The sequence below is a fragment of the Hippoglossus hippoglossus genome, chromosome 21 (assembly GCF_009819705.1).
Source record: "Hippoglossus hippoglossus isolate fHipHip1 chromosome 21, fHipHip1.pri, whole genome shotgun sequence".
In the NCBI taxonomy this organism is placed as follows: Eukaryota; Metazoa; Chordata; class Actinopteri; order Pleuronectiformes; family Pleuronectidae; genus Hippoglossus; species Hippoglossus hippoglossus.
Genome location: NC_047171.1, coordinates 1,861,148 through 1,880,807, shown reverse-complemented (window position 1 = coordinate 1,880,807; position 19,660 = coordinate 1,861,148). Strand labels below are relative to the sequence as shown.

The following is a 19,660-nucleotide window of genomic DNA, read 5'->3' as shown; positions in this document are numbered from 1 at the left end:
AAACCCGTTCTGAATATGATAACTCTTTACATTAATGGACACCACAATCCGGGAGGGCCTATGTGAAATATGTCAGTTTCGTGGCGGTGTCGTTGCGCTGCCAACCGTAGGCCGTACTTTCCAAGGGTGTGGGCACGGGGCGGTTAAACGAGGGAGGGGGGGGGGGGGGGCATTAGTTCTAACCTCTCCATTTGCCCAGGGGCCATACTCCCACCACCATGTGTCGGCTGAGTAGACTACTGTTAATGTTGGGAAGTAATGTATGGGTCCCAGTGCTAACTCCCTGCCTTTTACATCTCAATCAGGTCACTCTAGTTTATTTATATATTGTCAGGGGGCAGGGGCGGGGGGGGGGGGGCAGCACAGGGGCTAAGAGATGAATGTGGCAGTTTTTATTTTTTTCGCTCTCCCTCTCTCTCTCTCTCTATTTAGTTAGCAAAAAGCTTTTATAATGAATTTGAAAGGCGGCACAGATCCAAGCGTTTGAAATTCCCAGAGCACTGCTAAGTGAAAGAAGGGGAGGGGGGGGGGGGCAGCAGGAGAGAGAGAGAGGAAGAGAGAAGCGAAAAAAAAAAAAAATGCATTAACTCCCAAAATGTGGAATGGATTTTGAAAAAAAAAAAAAGAAAAATCAAAATTAATACATCTTCATTTTTTCCTCATGCTGTTTTCTTTCCTCGTTTCTTCATTATTATTATTTTCCTTCCCCGCTCTGTGTCCCCCACCCCCCCCCCCCCCGACCCTCCTCCCGCCGCCCGCTACGTTCTGCTCTTACCCTGTCGGTCGCACGCTATTAAACAAACAGTCCTAATATTTTGAGCTGGCTGGCAGTTTGAATTTCATCTCGCCGACGCATCTTGTTTCTCTCAAGCTCTGACTGTTTTGACATGCGCCCCGATTAAATTATAAACAAGCAGGCCTCCTGATGGTGATGCTGGAGCCACTAATTTCCCTAATTGTTTGCAGTTGTCTGGGAGGGGAGGCTATGAGGCCCGGGCCTGATCCCACTGACTGGCACGGCCTAGTTAGAGGAAAAAGAAGAAGAAGGGAGGGAGGGAGGGAGGGAAGGAGGGAGGAGAGGAAAAGAGCGAGGAAGCGAGGAGACGGAGGCAGGTAGAGCGGAGAGGGGAAAGGAATGAGGAAGGCAAGAAATAAGAGAGACGGTCCAATTAGGATTTCCGCACTTGGCTTCAAACGCAGCCATTAGTGGCCAAAACGTCTGACCTGCAGAGGCGCCGGGGAACAGGGGAGAAGTGAACGTACACATTCTGGAAAAAACATAAAAATAACATCACTTTATTAGGATGTTAATATTCATCTCTACAGAGGAGGAGCCGTCGGAACTAGACCTGCAGCGACTGAGGCTTTTGGCCACTTGGGGCCACGTGGAAATCTGTGAACTGATCATCATCATTTCATTAATACAGAGAACTTGTTAATTAACTTTATATCTGACATTTACAGCTTCATCACTCAGTTGGAGTTGGTTGTCAGGCCTTGAAGTTGTGAACAGATCCAGATATGAGCTTAAGTTCAGCTGATATTTCTCTGTAGCTTCACCTCCGTCATTTTGTTGAATTATTGATATTAGCTGATTTAACGTCTTTACACACATTCCAACCGCTCACATGATACATCTGTCATGAGAGGAGTTATTGTGTAGGAAAGGGAACAATAAAAATGTCTCCAAGAATTTACATTCTTTCTCTGTTTTAACTGTTCTGTTATTGCGGTGGGTAATTATAATAATAATAAAAAATAAACTTTATTTAGCACTTTTAAAAACCAGAGTTGACAAAGTGCTTTGACAGCAAAGAAAGAAATGTAAATATAAGAGAAATAACAATAATAAAAGTAATTCTGCTTGAGAATCACATGACATATAACTGCGTATTTAAATGAAACCATTAGAGAAGTTTTGGTGGAACTGCTGGAAACTCCAAGAAATCTGAAACATGACAAGTGGTTTTTAATATAAAGTCTTAAAATGAAAAGTATCTACAACTTTCCTATAGATGCAGCAGACTTTTAATTGTATTGTTGAATTGTAAGTAAGTTAAATTACACGTGTCTGTACAGTAATAGAGTAAATGTTGCCCTATATTCCACCAATGCTGTGGAGTTGGGGTAAGTTAACATATAATGAGGCCAGAAGAAAAATTGGGCAATAACCCAAACGGGCCCCTCCCCTGTTTGTCAGACGTCATCTTGTTTCCCTCTTGCCCTTCTCACCTTCGGTTCAGATCCGATGTCACATGTGGCCGAGTTCCAGCCGTCACCAATCACAACACGTCGCTCCAGCCCATGATATCATCTGCTGGCTGCAGTGGTTCCCAGTTCTGCAGTGGGGCAGCCCACTCAAACAAGCCCACTGTGACACTATGACTCACTCGCATACTCACGCTGCTAACAAGTAAAAAAAAAAGAAACACATAAACAGAGGCTTTATTCCAAATGCTCCTCCTCGGCCTCGCTCTGCGGAGCTGCACTCGCATGATGTCGGGGTTTTTTTTTATTTGGTATCAGCTCAGTTATACGAGATAAAACGAGAACACAAACAAAATGAGAGGAAATATGTAGATTATTTGTTCTCTTTCTGTGTGTGTGTGTCCTTTTCCAGACGGGAGTGTGGATGAAAGACTCCTGAGTGGAGCTGTGAATGTTATCCACGCTGGCATCAACAGACAGGCATCGTTACCTGGCAGACAGGAGGGCAGGCGTATCGCCGCCGTCATCGCCCAATCACCAGTACCGTCTCTCTCTGTGTGTGTGTGCACATGCCCAATGATGGCTAATTTAGCGTGACGGTAGAGACGGCTGGTATTGTTGCTGGGCAGGTGAGCTAATACACCTTTTATACACGGAGGTGAGATCTGAGGTTGAACACGTACACAGAATCAGACGTCTCCTGCCTCGTCTGTTGGATACAGAGAGAATCAGCTAAATGAGGATGTGAGGAGGACGTGTTTTAAGTCCTAATAACGTAGTTTATCAATTGTGTGATTCACTTCAGAGGGAAATTAATAATAATAATATCCACTGCAGTAGTGAATCTGTAATTAAAAAACACTTTCCCAGTCTCGATGGCCACTCGAAGCACTTTTCAGATCAGTTTTGCCGTTCACCCATTCACACACATTCACTCAGTGCTAATCCGCAGCACTTGCTCCATCACGCATCAGTCACTCAGGCGTCGGGGGTGATTTGGGGTTCAGTATCACATCTGGTTAGTGGACGACCCGCTCTACCCCCTGAGCCACAGCCGCCCCACAAAGAAAAACACTTCCTTTAATTGTGAAGCTGTATTTTGTTGATAAGGCCCAAAACAACATCACTTTTCTTTCTTAGATGTAATTTGAAGTTCACACACATTGTCCAGTTAAGAATTTAATCCTGAATAAATCCAATCCAGGTTTGTTATGGTTCTAAACTATAACTTGTGTTTTAATCAGTAACTTGAAACTCCACAACCTACACGAGAAGATATAATGTGTGACGAGGTAAAAGGCACAGAACACAGAAACTGAAGCAGATAAACAGCTGGAGCACGTTGAAGAACAAGAGCAGAAAGAAAAGCAGCTGCAGACTCTTCGTCCCGTTTAATCACGACACGCAGCTTCTCTCCTGTGTGCTCTGCTCCTCTCTTCTCATTTGGCGACTAACCCCAGTGCAGAGGAGTTGTTTATCTGTGTGTGTGTGTGTCTGTCTGTGTGTGTCTGTGTGTGTGTGTGTGTGAGAGAAATACTGCTCCGTCAGCTGTTTAACGATTTCAACGGAAGGAGCCCCATTATGTGACAGCTTGTGGTGATGAATATTGAATACACTGTGTGCCCACGCCAGTGTCTGCAAGTGTGTGTGAGTGTGTCGCTTCTGTAAAAATACGTGATAAGATGTGAATGATAATTTCTCAGGGAGGAGGATGCATGCACTATAGAAGCTGCGTGCTCATCCGGATTTTAGTTTATTAACAAGCACAAACTCGGGCAAACTCACGCACACACTCGCATTAATGCCCACACCGTGCTCATTACTTATTTTCACAGTGGTAAATATTTGAATGATTCCTGTTTATCTTAGCGCTGAATGAATAGCTGCGAACCAGAGGTGAAGGGACACCGATGCTCTGCCGATCCAGAAAGTGATCGTTTGGACGTATGAAGATAAACACACACGGAGAATAAGTGACAGACGTCCATTCAACCAGAACACGCTGCTCAATAGGCCACTGATGCAGTTAATGCCTAATGAGAGTCCACCACCTTCATTCACACACGATAAATAGGAGAGTTACTGACTGACCACACGCTGCTGCTGCCCTGTCTCCTAACGTAAAGATGTGGAATCAGAAGAACTAGAAGGAGAAGCGTCAACTTTGAGATGATTAAATGTAGAAACTGCTGAGTACGAGTAAATCTGAGTCAGGGGCTCAACAACCATTTAAAGTCGGGAGTTATTTAGTTATCGTCGTGTACACGTCACTTTCTAACAAGTCAAAGAGAGGAAAGGTTAGATAGGAGCCTGGTCTTCTTCCTGAGACTTTGCCAAGATGGCGGCCGAATGGTCGAGAGCTGCCTGTGAGGACTGTGATGTTTCTCATTACCGGGAGTGCCACTTTCCACATGCAGTACAAGTTGGTAGTGATGTAGCAGCACAACCCACTTGTGTACTTGTCAGCTGGTTTAATAGATGGAACTCGGGTTAATCTTGTTTTGTCACGACAACACTGTTAGCAGCGTCAGGATTGAACGTTCACACCCGATCACGGCTGCTCCTGTAGACGTGTTGTGTTATTTACTTTGTGTCTGCACGACAGTCACCGCCACGACCACGACTGTGACCGAGGTTTGTCTCTGCTCACCAGCTCTGCTCTGCTATTCTCATCGCTGCCTCATTCCAGCAGTTGTCCCAGCGTCTCTGTCAGGAAGCATCAGCGCCGGGCGCGCCGGAGGCCGCCGCCGCCCAGGGACGGCCTCGGGCTGCTCTGCCCGACACACACACCTGCCCTGCGTCCGCTCAGACCCCACGTCCACCGTCCGTCAGCGCCCGAGGGAGAGGGGGCTGCGCCTGGGGGTGGAGAGGAGGGGTCACGGGGAAGGGAAGGCTGATCTCATGGCGCCTGATGCTCGCTGCTTGATCCCTGAATGGAACAATCAGTTCTAATCGCTGCTGCTCGACACGTGGAAACAGAACCTGACGGACAAACAAGACCAATCAGAACTGTCATCAGAACCAGATCAGTGCTGCAGCCTTCATGAATTCATAGATCAGATTTTAACTTTATAAAAATCATGGTCATCTTTTCCAATCTTGACCAATAAGAGCTGCGGTGATTAATCCATCTACTGAAGATTAAACGTCAACACTGCTGATAACTGAATAATTGTTTCAGTCACATTTTACCAGTTTTAACAACAAGACAATAACCGGAGAATTCCACCTTAATTTAAATGTTTGTGACACAGTTTGTTTGGTTTAATGAATGAAAATGAAGTTTAACAATCAGCATATTTCATCCCGATCCGTTTATCTCAGCTATTAAACAACCACAGATAAACACCGAGCAGCTCTTCCCCTGTCGACCCTTTAAACTAATATTATCTCCATCATTGCCTCGACGCGGCGCTCGTGGAACAATCCTTTCGCTCTGTGCGCATCGAGCACAAGACTCTGGTTTAAAGTGTTTAAGTAAACCCTTTGATGGATGAAATCATTACATTTGCCCTCATGTATATTTCATGTCCCAGTCCAGATTAGTTATTCCAGGGTTTAGAGAAATGCTGAGTGTGATTTATTTTTAATCACAGCAGCTGTTTGCCTTCTCGTATTGAAGATCTCGCCTGACAAAGACCCAGATTGAAAGAGACAAATCTGACCCGGTGCGGCCCGTGGCATTTTTAATTCACACGCCGCTCAGCGTCTTACAGACCGAACTGTGGCAGTGTTCCTGAGGCTCATTCCAAATTAATTCACTCCCTCAAACACACATGTCCAATCAAACAGACAAACAAACACGACTGCGGTTTCCACTCGCCCTCGCTCCGTCTCCCAGAGCAACATCTGAAAGTGTCAACTCGAACTGTCACAAGTCCCGGTCACCGAGGACTCGATGAAAGGCTGCGTCCTGACAAGCGCTCGTTATTTCCACGCTAACATTCGTCTAATTGAATGTCTGCTGTTGTTCAGTTCTTTGTTTCCCACGTCGCCCCTCGAGTGACCAGCGCCGCTTCCTTCTGTCTCCTCTGTGCATTAGCGTAGATGCCCAGCGTTGAGGTGCCCGGGAGCCCAGCAGCTGCCCGGCCGCTCGCTGCTCCGCTCCTCTGGGAGATCACGAAGAGTCACGTCTCTCCCTTTTAGTCCCTTCCTGCCTCCATCACTTGTTCCAGCTAACAGGACATTATTGGGTTATGTGTGGTGAACTCTGATTAAACCAGCGATTACAGAACACTTAACAGCGAGAAGAAGAACATTAACGCGGGAGAGTCCTGGTCTGTGATCGTGTCGCCTGTCGTGGAGTCTTCACATGAACATACCTGCTCCTCTCACTGGTAAACATCAGGTAATGTGTGTGTTCGGACTCACATCTGCACGTGTGAATACAGCAGGAGGCCACAGGTGTGTGAGCCCACTCCGCAGAGAGCCTCCCCTCTGGTGCTGCATTGTGGGTAATAATAGTTAGCAGCAACAGCTGTGCACCCCCCCCCCCCCACCCCCTTCCCCTCTCCCCCCCGTCACCTCTAATGTTCTCTAATCATCCCTCTATCAGGCCTAATACCCTGCAGTGGTGCCCTCACAGCTGTTTGAGGGGCCCTGGGTACCCAGACACCTGTCAATCTCTCTCGCCCACACACACACACACACACACACACACACACACACACTCACACAGACACACACACACACGCACACACACACGCACACAGACACACACACACACACGCACACACAGACACACGCATGCACAGAAGTGAAGGCTACACAAATCGTAAAGTTTCTTTTATTCGGAGACAAAAAGACGCTTCAGACTCTCACGTCCTCAAGGTCAAATCACAAATCCTCACAGGGGCGATGCAAACCCTGCACACACTCATATATATATAACGTTTTTATATTGTAATAATGCAATTTCAATTTTCTATCATCTGATGACAATTGACTGGTTCATATACAAATCCTGTAGATTACTGTACATCTCAAATATTATTCTTTGCAAAGGTTAATGCTTTAATACTTTGTAATGCTTTTATTTTATTTTACTTTGGATTTTATTCCCCTCTACTGCACTTTGTATGAAGTTAACTATCAATATAAACGCATCCTTACTTTGGTTTTAGTTTCTTTGCTTAAACTATAAATAGAAGCTTAATTTGGCTTCAAAATAAAAATCCATTCAATACGAGTTCACATTAGTATCCCTGGTTTCCTCGGAGACTTCCCAGAATCCATCACCCTGGCGGATGCCGCTCGCATCTCTGAGAACCACAGACCTCTGGGTGGTCTGTCTGCATGTCTGTCCTAACCAGGCACAACTGACTCCCATCCAACTTCTGACGGTGCCACTGGTTAACACTGGGAGGTGTTTAACTGCAGCGACACCCTGCAGGCTCCTCGGGCGCATCGTGACACTGCATGTGTGTGTGTGAGCGAGAGGGGGAGCGTTTGGGCCTGCCACCCCCCCCCCCCCCCCCCCCCCGCTCCGCTCTGTCACAAATCCTGTCTGCTAATGACTACCAGCTCTATAGGACCCGAGGCAGGAGGGGTTAAAGCCCACCAATTGAGCGAATAATGAGTTGAATTAGGAGATTTAGGGATGAGGTGGGAGGCAAAGGGGATGGGTGGTGCAGAATGAAAACCAGAGGTGCTTACCACAAAGCTGCGGCGCAGGGAGGCTGTGTGTTGGCGTGCAACGGGGGGTACGGGCGGGGTGGCGGTGGCGAGGAAGCCGGGTGAAAGTGGTGCCACGAGAGGCAACGCTCAGAGATTCCTGTCATGTTCTCACAAACACGTTTATAGACGTAATGTGCATTTTAGTGAAGGAGCAGCGACCGGCCCACAAATATTATTACTGGAGCCGATGTCATCACTGTGAGAAAATAACTTCTTAATCAGAACATTCAGTTCTGTTCCCAGGCACAAGATCACGTGGGCGAGGGAAACATTTCCATTCAGATTCAGTTGTTGTCGCATAATATTTTAGGCTGATGAGTTTGGACCATTCAAAGGAAAAAGTGCGTCTCGGTGTTGATCAGTTTTGCGGAAGACGAGCGACGGTCTGATGAAGTTTATCTTTTTAATTTCCCCCGAACGTCCATGGAGGCGACTTACTAACAACATTTCAGGTGCAGTTTGCTCCGAGAAGAATTGGCAGGTTTGAATAGCATCACTGCTCCGATTGAGTTGTTGGCCACTTATTAGCTTTACGTTGCATAATGTTCTTCTCCACCGCGTTTCAGGCTGATTAGTTTGGGACGTTTAGAGGGAAACCCAGCCGTCGGCCGCGTGGAGCCGCGTGGAGCCTGTTTTTTAATTTCCTGGAACATCCATCGCACCCGTCTTTAGTAATAGTGCATTTAAAATCGTATTCTTCTACTATATAAACACAGGAAGCTGCATTGTCATCCTCAGTTTCCAGTAAATTTCTCCCAAAACAGTCTCTCGGGTCGTATTTTTTTCCGTTCCTGGTTTTCTTTTGATTGCGTACATGTACAAATTAAGCAATATTTGGTTCCTGTGGCCACGTAGCTGACTGGGCCCGGCCTGCCTCCCTCAAACCGAGCCCTGTTCAAGTTTATACACAATGCACAACATTGTTCAAAAGACGGGGCGCTCCGAAATCGTCTGGAAGTCTTTGAACAGCATTAAACAAGCGTCTCCGAGCACAAACATAAACTCTGAGAGGAGTGATTCATGCTGAGAAGACGACCGAGACGACAGGTCTGACAATAATATCCACCAGCACCAATCAATCAATCAGGTTGTATTTGTTTAGCCCCGATTCACAAATCACAGTTTGTCTCATGGATCGTAAGAAGGCGCGACATCCTCTGTCCTGAAGCCTCAGCACGAGGAACACTACCAAATAAACACTATTAACAGGCGAAAGAGACAGAGTCACATGTGAGGGCTCCTCTGCCCGGGCGCACACAAGAGCAAATACGAGTGAAATAAAGAGAAGTTTGCTCCATTTCAAGGAGCACACGTAGATTATTTTTCATTTTTCCTTCATTCTTCTTGCAGCCCGGTCAGCTCAGTTCTACCCTCCAGAAGCAGGAGGGGGGGGGGGGGGGGGCAGATGAGCTATTTTGGGTGGAAATGGATGAAGACACGTCGCCGGGCCTCAGCAGGGATAATTACCTCCCAGTGAAAGAGTCGCAGCACGAGCTGATTGTCTTCAGACGAGTAGTAAACGCTTCTGCAGGACAAGCTCCAGCCTCCAGCTCATCACACTTAGGCTCTATTGTTTAGTGAAGGAGGCCCCACGCACACACACACTCACACACACACACACACACACACACACACACACACACACACACACACACACACACACACACACACACACACACACACTGACACACACAAAATACTTGACCCAACTCCTAGTGGCAGGTTAAACACAGAGATTGTTCTGCAGCGCCACATCCCATCAGAGTTGAAACTCATTACGGAGGCTGAAGTGTGTGAGTGTGTGTGTGTGTGTGTGTGTGTGTGTGTGTGTGTGTGTGTGTGTGTGTGTGTCAGTTGATTTTATGGATATTCCTGATTGACCCGTCTGTTTGAAATGTGAGAGTTGACCCATCTTGATTCAGTTTTCTCTGTAGTTTCTGAAAGTCTCTTAGTTTTTAAGTTTAGAGCTGCAACATGTCAGTCATGTCATCGACAGCATGATGAGTGGGACGATGGCTCCACAGTCCACTTGGGAAACAAACCAAAAGGGTTATAGGGTCCAAAGTTAAAAGGTCATTATAGATCTTCAGGGGTCGTACAAGTGAACATATGCAACTGGACAGTTTCACGTCTCATCCAGGCTTCTTCACTTCTCTGAAGGTGAAACGTCTTGAAGAAACTCAAACAAGTGTCGTTTCCTATTTACACTTATACAATCTTCACAGACGAGTCAGAAAACACAGTTAACATCAGTGTGGGGGCAGAACATTGATGCACTATCGCCTCACAGGGAAAAGGTTCTGCGTTGGACCCTGACGGCCGGCTACAGTCTTTCTGTGTGTTCTCCTCGTGCCTCTGTGAGTTTCCTCCTTCAGCTCCGGCTTCCTCCAAAGTCCAGAGGTGTCGCAGCAGGGCAGGAACAGCAGGCAGACCCAGGAACAGCTGCTGCGTTCGTCCACAGCAACAACACATTTTTGAGAACCCAGTTAAATTGTATGATTGGCTGTGTACAGAAGAATGAGTAGAAGTGATTTGGTTTTGGCTTGATTCAATGTGGGGCCTCCCAGGTCCCTTCGGCCTCGGAAACACCAACTTGCAGAATAAGTTCACTGGAGGCTCTGAATTGCCTGCAGAGCCTGACCGGTGGTTTGTCTTTATACGCTGGCCCTGCATTACGCCGGTGACCCGTCCAGAGCGAACCCCACCTCTCGCCCAGCGTCGGCTGGGATCAGCTCCAGAGACCTTCAGATTCAAGTGAGGCTAATGGATGGAGCTCAAAGTGTAATGCATCAGGAATGTGAGCTTGTGTGTTGAGTCTTGAGGGACGACATTGTGTTGTGTTGCCACACAAAGTTGAGCCAGACTCACTTTTTTCCGGCGAACAACCTTTGGGCGAACAGGGCTGCGTCTCTTCCCGCTGGGCTCCAGTCGGTTCAGGCGCCGGTCAGACAGGAACTTTAAGATTTACTGTCTTTGGATTTTTCAGCTGAATATTATTTCAGGGCGTCTCTGAAACTGAGCGTTGTGTCGTAAAAATGAATAAAAGTTTCTGCCAACCGAGGATGTTGTGGTGTAGTGAGAAACGAAAATGCTGCATCAGTGTAAGGTCGAATTATTATTTACCCAGAATACACAACAAATTAGTGTTGAGCATTTTATGGAACCACAGTGTCGGGACAGTTTCAGGAAATCAGAGTTGTGTGTTCTCGGGTCCTTTGGTTCCGCCTGTTTTTAGACCAGTTCTCTTAAACTGTGAGTCATGATTCTGGACGTTCTTTGAACTAATAGCTGTGTTTCATTAATCGATGACTAATGATGACAAAAGGAAAAACACACACACACACACACACACACACAGACAAAGAGTCGAGCCAGAACTTGAGGAACCACTTAGATATTCTTTTCTGCTAATTCTTCACTCATCAGAGAAACAGACGGTTTTTATTCTCTTATTTTTCGGGCTGCTTGAAGTCAAAGCTCCATTGGTCATGTTGTTTTCATTTTACAGTACTAGTCTGATGATATTGTATATTTTTCTTATTGTCTTCAAATACAATAAAAAAGACCAAAACTGATAAATTAGTCCTATAGCTGTTATTATTGTGAAACCAAAGCCACAGAGCTCCATTGTGTTCGGTCAGAAACACATATTTAGTTTATTTTAAATCGACTCCACGCTGCCCTGCTGCTTTAAATATATAAAATCTGTTATAGAACAAATGCTCGACTTCTTCCTGTTTGAGAAACGTTGACCACAAACTGCAGCGTCCAGTTGTTTGTCTTTTCATGGGATTTGTTGACAGTGAGAAAAATATAGAATATTTTTAGAATTACTGCTTAAAAACGATTTGACCCGAATACGCCAGACGGACTTTATATGTCCACTGCTCATAATTGGTACATTTACTCTTTAAGATGCTTGTACTTTACATTTCAGGCTACTTTATACTTCATTACACTACAGATGGAAATATTAACACTTTTCCTGCTAGTTACTTTGCAGATTAACCTTTTACATTTAAAAACACGAGGCCTTTAACTTCACATTGATATACGCTGCAGCTTTTAACTAAGTAAAGCGTCTGAGTCAAACCACCGCTACAGAAATTACTCTCAAGAAAAAGTGGATAAGTTGAGGTTGATCATTAACTGAAACGATCATTTTAACAGAAATAATCTCCATCCGTGTACCAACATATATCACATGACCGTGCAGTGGTCACGTGGTGTCAATGGGAAAGTCGATTATCTACTCTGCGGTTTCTGAGTTACAGAAAATACGTCGAAGGGAGAAACAACAATGGTGAAAAAGGGAAAGGAGGGATTTCTGCAACGCCACCGCGGAAAGTCGAGTTTCCAAAAATCCTCAGTTTAGAGGATTAAAACCTCAGGAGTGGAGCGAATGCCAAAACGTAAATGTAGCAACAGACGTGTTGTAAAACTAAAATGTGTTGGTGTGGACGTAGTCTGCATTTCTGTGTGAATTACTGTCACTCTCACACATTTATTAGAAACCTCAGCCCCTTTACACAGACCTGTAATTGATTGGCTTGGACGACGACTTGGCCCAGGTACAAGTGTGTGAGTGTGTGTGTGTCTGTGTGGGTGTAGGCGTGTGTGTGTGTGTGTGTGTGTGTGTGTGTGTGTGTGTGTGTGTGTGTGTGTGTGTGTGTGTGTGTGTGTGAGGATCCATAAAAGTGAAATAAAAAGCAGGAGATTTCTTTCTTTTCTTTTTTTTTTGAATTCACACATTTTTATTCACTTCAACACTGGATGAATGAAGTTTTCGTAGGAACTGCATCTGAGTCAAACCCTGATTCCTGTCACACAGAAGAAGCACAGTTATCATACGCAGTGATCGGAGTAATAATCTGTTCGGAGCGTAGCAGCCGATCAGGAGAGTCCGACCCCGCCGTCCGTCCATCAGACATCGATACAGATACTTACACACAACTGCACCGGACACAAAGAAATAAAGACGTTTCAATTCCTTTTGCTTTTCTTTTTTTTTTCAATTTTCTTTTTTAAATACTCTTGTGATTTTTCAATTTCCTGACACGATGAAAAAGAACCGACTTCACTGAGTTGTCCAGACGAAGAAAATAAAAAAAACATCACCCTTCTCCAAAGTGGCTCAAAAGACTTTACTCCTGCAAAAATAAGAAATAAAAGTATACCAATAATAATAAAATAATTAATCCCATGTTGGGTATTTACAGACATTAAAAGTGAGGAACAGAGTCAAACCTGCCACTTTTCTTTAATGGCTCAAAGAATTAGATTGTCATCAACTGCAGCAACAAAAAAAAGCACAGTTTTCGCTTTTTAATTCAACTTTAACAAGTTATTTACTAGTTTTTGGGGAAATGAACAATAACAAAAACTGGCAGAATACAGCATGAACCTTTTTGACTTTATTCTTTTTTTTACCCAGTAACACTCAGTAACTGCTTCTTTACTATTTTCTTCCCCTCTCCGCTCCTCTTCGTCTTCGTCTTCGTCTTCGTCTTCGTCTTCGTCTTTTCGGGCAGCGTGCTCTTAATGTCTCTTGTTACCCAAACAACCGCCCAGTTCTGAAAACCAATATTTAAAGAACCATGGAAATAAAACCTAAAAATAGCACAGGATGACAGCAATTCTAACCATAATAACAACAATAATAACAATAATGATAATAATAATCATGGATAAAGATAGCAATAAATAGGGTTGGTGAAGTTTAAGTGCGGGTAGGTGTGGTGAACACAAGACCGTGGGCACCAATTAGAGAGAGGAAAAGGAGGAGAGCGAGAGAGGAAGAGTGGAAGGGGTGGACGACCGCACATAAAGTGACTGATTGTTTGGTTGCTGAATCTCCACTCTGTCCTCGCTTTCTGGACATTTTCTTCTCGCCACACGTACGCGGGCGGTGCCAGGCGAGGGTTCAGAGCCCCGAGTGTCCCTACGCGCCACATCCTCTCGTCCACTGTCCTCCTGCCAGACTGAGGGAGGACAGGGGTCATCACATCCACAATACATCAGTGTCTCTGTGAACAGTAAGTGCTTGATAGGACTGGTAGTGACTCTGGAGTGTGACGGTGAGACGAGGGCGGGACGACAGGTGGGCGTTTCCCTTTCTTACATTTTTTTTTTTTTTTCCTCCGCTATGAAACGAAGCTACAAGATGAAGAGCAAGTCCGCGGCAGGCGACAGCGTTAGCAACATCAGTGTGTGTCCTGAGGATTCGTAGGATTGCTGAGGTCAGAGACGACCCCCGGGGATCCAGTCAGTCAAATGTCAATCAGCACGTGTGGAGTCCACGTCCTGTGGGACTGTGCTGGGACGTTAGAGGAGGAGCAGGGACCACGTCTCTTCTGACGACTGCTTGATTGATAGAAAGTTCTGTGGGTGTAGTTTGGTGTTTGTGCCTGTGTGCCGGTCAGAGGCCTGAACTGCAGTAGTCTCACCTGCTGATAAAAGCCTGGAGTGAGTCGTTTAAACATTTGTGTAAAAGCTGTTTCACAGTTACGCCGTGAACCTGCTGTCTTTGGCTGAGGTAATTTCACTCCACAAATCAGGTTTTCACAGATGTGTGTCTGGGATTGTCACGATAACGAGTCTCTCTGGTCGCAGTATTTCAGTCTAATGGTTTTCTTGTTTAATGTGAACCTACAGAGACGTTTCTGCCTCGTACAGTTTCTGTGCAGCCGTATTCCATCAGTTCGTCGTAGACTCTCCTCCCTCTCTCCTTTCTCCTGTCCTCTCCTCTCTGTTTGTCAGTCTCTACCTCTGGTAGTCAGCCTGCTCTCTAGGACTGGATGAGGAGCTCCCGGGGGCCATGTTGCCCCCTGGCCGACTGTGTCCCTTGTCCTTTCCCTCCTCCTGAGCCACGTTGGCTCCTGAGGATGAGCTGGAGCTGGAGCCGGAGGACGCTGAAGGCTGGTTCAGGCCTCCTGTGCTCCCACCATTACCCTCTGTGGTCTGGTAGAGGTCCTCAGCTCCATCCTCACTGGACTCTGGGTCCTCGGAGCCCGACAGCAACTCTTCTTCTCTGTACTCGCTGACGTCCACACCCCCGCTGGCGGCGGCCCCCTCACACAGCTCCTTGAGGCGGCCGTGGTGCTTGACGTGGTAGCGCTGGTTCTGGAAGAACTTGATGATGGTGTGTTTGGGCAGGTCCAGCTGTGCCGACAGGGTGTGGATGGCCTCCTGGTCCGGATACAGGCCGACATCTTGGATGAAGCTCTGCAGGATACCCAGGGCCTCCAGGGAAATCTAACGGGATTCAGGAGAGGTCGATAGATTCATTAAAACCTTGTTGAAACACTTTCCCTTCGTGGGTCCTGAGCAGAGAGAATCCAACTCTACCTTAGTGCGTGATCGTGGCTTCTTGTTGCTGCCGGTGCTGCCAACAGAGCCGGGACATCCGCCCGCCCCTGTCCCCACATTCTGTGAGCAGTCCTCGTTCCCCGGGGCAGATAATGGTTCCTCGCGCATCGGAGACAGGCGGTGCTCCTTCATCGGCATCGGGGGCGGCCTGTGAAGTGCCTGACGAGAAAGACAAAACAGCTGATGAATGGGGCACAGTGACCCCTGATCAAGACTGCAGACAGGAACTCATTTTAAACAACATAATGAAATAGACAACGACCAAGTCTTTATCTTTTCATTTGACCTAAAGTCCTTTAAATTTCAACATATGGAAACATTTGTGGTTTCTGGTCAGTTCAGTGCGTTTTTCTAATTCTTTAATCTTCCACCCAGAATCAAATATTAAGTCCCGAGTATCATCTGTGGCTGACAGTAACCTTGTATGATGCAACAGATCTAATAAAACAACCAGTAACCCATTGCACCTTCCAGCACACAGTAGCCAGGGCTGCAGGTCAGCCCAGGGTGAGAACAAGTGTTTCACCGCCGACAGAAAGTCACAGTCTATTAACCTGCTCCAAGGCTGAGGGGCGTCAGACTGTGTGTGTCCACTATACCTTTGACCTAATGTGTGTAAGATTAGCTCCAGTAAAACGCCAACCACCTGTCTGCCAGGAAGTGGCTTATTTACCCACTTCTGACACCTCATCACTATTTAACCAGCCCATTAAATACCTCAGACAGGCCGTGGCTCTAATGGTAGAAGAGAGGGATTCAAACGGCAAAACTGAAACACTGTTTGAGAGGTTTTAGGTTATGTTTGTGCGTCAGGCATCGAGGAAACATGATGGAGGAGATTAAATTGACATAATTAGAAAATGCAAAACAAGTGATTGAACAGAAATGAAAACTCCTAATTTATTGTAGTAGAAAGGTTTTGTATTCGACCTCCGACAGGAGGATGTGTTCTCATCCCGTCTGCATGTTTGTGTGTTTGTTTGTTAAACTGGATTATGCAAAAAAAACACTAAACTGATTTCCATGACATTTTGTGAAGTGGTGGGACAAGAACCAGGAATCTGGAAGAGGAGGACGTTTTGTCTTTGTCCGTCTGTTATTTAGCAGGATTATGCAGAAACTACTGGATTAGTTATCATGAAACCTGAAGGAAGAACTCATTAAACCTCGGTGTGGATCCAGGACATTGTGAAAAGGGGCGTTTCTCAGTGATTCACTTTTTCTGGATGTCTCATGAAGGTGTGAAAAGAGGCCGGAGGGGGGGACATGACATTTTAAATCACGACAATGAGCGAAGGTGGAGAACTGCATGTGTTGTTGTGATGGGTGGAGGCGGCGGCGGCAGCGGCGGCGGCGTCGGGCCCGTGTGACAGCAGCGAGGAGGCTGAAGTGTTGGGAGGGAAAGTGGGGACTCTGGTTGTTTGTCAGGAGGTAGTGGCTGTTGTGAGAGCGTTGCGGTCGTGTCCCGCCCGCTCGCTTTAAGAGCAGGGAGGGGCCTCCCCACTGGAATGCCCAGCTATAAATCTGTGGCGCATTAAAATTAAAGGACCCACATAAAGATAATAGTCATTCGCTTTTCTCTCCCTCTCTTCAATAATAACAGGGTATTACTTAAATAATACTGAGGGCAGGCCAGACCATGAAATTGCTGCGATTTTATTTGCAGGGGCTTTATTTTCCTGGGTGAGGCGAGGGGGAGAGAAACCAATTTACAGGAATTCAGAAGGTTTTTCCCTGTTTTCTTTTTTGTGTGTCATGTTTCTCTCTCTCTCTCTCTCTCCCTCCGCTGAATCTTCTGTTTCTTCCACGTGACGGGTTTTTCGATATCGAGAGGAGCCGGTGAGGAAGAGAGAACCGATCCCTGTCCTGACGAGGACCACACAGCCACAAACATCCCCCCCCCCGCACAAACTCACTGAGACACTTAATAACTAAATTGTGGGTAAATCGTGGAGGGGATTGCAAAACCTCTCATCTCCACCCCCCCCCCCCCCCCCCCCCCCCACCCCCCCAGCACACACAGCCCCCCCCCCCCCCCCTCTCTCTCCATTCACAGAGCTTCATCATTTCTTCTGTTATTCGGGTTGACAGCGAGGACTCTTGGATCAATCGCCACACACACATGCACACATGGACGGCGGGGGCCTGGTCTCCCTCATGTACTAATGATGATGTTAGAGAGCAGAGCCAAACACACAGAGCTGGACTCAGACTTTATCTCCTCGTCTCCCTCTCTCTCTCTCTCTCCCTCCCTCTCTCTCTCTCTCTCTCTCTCCCTCCCTCCCTCTCTCTCTCTCCCTTCCTCCTCTTCTTCAATACAAGTTTCCCCCTGTTTTTATTGTCTTTCCCTTCTTTCTCTTTCCTCCACTCAGGTCTAATGCATCAGGACACTAATGAAGTGGGCCTCTGCCAACATGGCTCCACATCCAAATCAGCCCAGAGAAGGGCGGATACCAGTAGCCTCCCCCCCCCACCCCCCACCTCCCCCGTCCACCTCCCTGCGTCCTCCACCTTCCTCCCCTCAGCTCCTCCTCACCCCCGCCTGTCCCACTTTCAACACCTCCGGTCTTCTCTCCTCTGTCCCTTCAGGAATGTAGATGTTTGATTTAACCAGTGGATCTCATCTAACCTGTCTCACCTCTCAGATATCTATGAGCTGCTGTCACTTCCACGAAAGAGTCATTTCCCCTTTAAATGTTCAAATGATCCCTAATTTCCCCCAAAATTAAAGATCATGAATAGAAATCTCTGAAACCAGCAGATTTTTTATATTTTTATAGAGGGTAGTAATTTTTTTGTACGTTAAACATGGAGCTAGAAACCTTCAACTACCACTAATGTGGAGCTGAGATCATGTGGAATAAACAAAAGTGACATTTTGGGAGTAACAAGACAATCCTGTGTTGGATTGTTTAGACTCGGCGTGAGGACGCACTCGACTAAGTGGTGAGAACTTCTTCTATTTAGCCTTAAATGAGACATATGATATTTTTTCTGTGTTTTCTTTCCTCCAATGTGTTATAAAGGAAAGTGTTTGAGACAGAGGCTGAAGAGAGGAGCTGCAGCGATGGACAGTCTGAGGACACTGATGTGTTTTCTCAACATTACAGCATTTTACAGTAAAAACACTTATGATCAACCTGAATATAAATATGTTTCCCTTGAAGTAGGATGTTTAAAATGTCACTGATACTTTTACTATAATGAAAATGAATATTTGCTTCAAACACTTAAGATTGATTGGATGCTATTATTTCTTTAAGTATTCACTGAGTCCAAGGAGCTGTTGCACCGACAGAATCTTTGGACTTTAATTCAGAACAAGTCTCTGATGTCAGAAGAGCCTCGGTGGTTTTGGCTCTTTTCACCTTCACCGCCTCCTCCTCCTCCTCCTCCTCCTCCTCCTCCTCCTCCTCCTCCTCCTCCTCCTCTCTGACCGTCACGCGTCTTCTGGAAGAGACTCCGTGTCACTTCAGAGCAACACAATACAGCCCCGCGCTCCCAAAACCACAAGTGCTGGAGCCCTGCGGCCGGCTCTTCTCATGGCATGATTCAATATTCCTGAAAAACTTCTGCTCCCTTCTTTCCATCTCACCCTTTCCTCTCTCTCTCTCTCTCTCTCCCCTCTCTCTCTCTCTCTCTCTCTCTCCCCTCTCTCTCTCTCTCTCCCCTCTCTCTCTCTCTCTCCTGGCAGTGCTGTGAGTGCACTGCAGTAAAATGAAAAAGTTTTCTTTTAAACGTAAATCAAGGCAAATTACGACGCAGAACTATGAAAGAATTATAGAACATGAAATATTCATCTTCTCCTTAATGAGCTCTGGTCCTCCTGGGCCCCTAACTCTCTCTCTCTCTCTCTCTCTCTCTCTCCATCTTTCTTTCTGTGTGTGTTTTGGTGTATGTGTGTGTGTGTGTGTGTGTGTGTGACCCCCGGAGACACCATTAACACAGAGATAAATATGTAATGAAGAAGAAAAAAAACCCTTTTCTCTTAGTTTTGTGCATGACTTCACCTTTCTGTTAATCAGAGAGATATGTTTTTATTTCCTCGTTCTCTCCGTCCCTCGTTCCTTCACTCATTTGAACAAGTGTGTGTGTGGTGGAGACTCCTGGGGACTGGATCCAGGCGGGGGGAGCAACTGAGTCACTGCACATTTACACTTTTTTATTTATATTTTCTCATTTATAATAACGCGTCTTTGATGAAAAACTCGACACATGTAATGTTGTTGAGGCGAGCTGGGAGTGCAGCACATTCTGAGTGTGTGTGTGTGTGTGTGTGTGTGTGTGTGTGTGTTTGCACTCACTCGCACTGTTGCATGTTTTTTTCATTCGAACTGTGTGTGTGGTATTCATTCCATTTATCTGCAATTAAACAATTAACTTAATTGTGGTTCGCCAAAAAGCCCAA

At 46.2% G+C, this 19,660-nt stretch overlaps 1 protein-coding gene and 1 long non-coding RNA gene across 4 annotated transcripts in view; one reads left to right on the top strand and one right to left on the bottom strand.

Moving 5' to 3' along the window:
• The window catches only part of LOC117755050, a 22,038-nt gene extending 3,185 nt beyond the window's left edge, over positions 1–18,853 (top strand). Inside the window, exons 2-3 of the long non-coding RNA XR_004612531.1 lie at positions 8,557–8,561; positions 18,731–18,853. This is a non-coding gene — a long non-coding RNA (uncharacterized LOC117755050). The remainder of the gene's footprint in view (positions 1–8,556; positions 8,562–18,730) is intronic.
• The window catches only part of satb2 (SATB homeobox 2), a 40,875-nt gene continuing 33,842 nt past the window's right edge, over positions 12,628–19,660 (bottom strand). For 2 of the 3 annotated variants that reach the window (XM_034574545.1, XM_034574544.1), the window contains exons 13-15: positions 15,232–15,432; positions 12,917–15,138; positions 12,628–12,885 (exon numbers count right to left, since the gene is read on the bottom strand). In XM_034574545.1, the coding sequence (XP_034430436.1) occupies positions 14,647–15,138; positions 15,232–15,432 (693 nt within the window). In that variant the 3' untranslated portion in view covers positions 12,628–12,885; positions 12,917–14,646. The remainder of the gene's footprint in view (positions 12,886–12,916; positions 15,139–15,231; positions 15,433–19,660) is intronic. The other variant, XM_034574543.1, reaches the window with a different exon arrangement.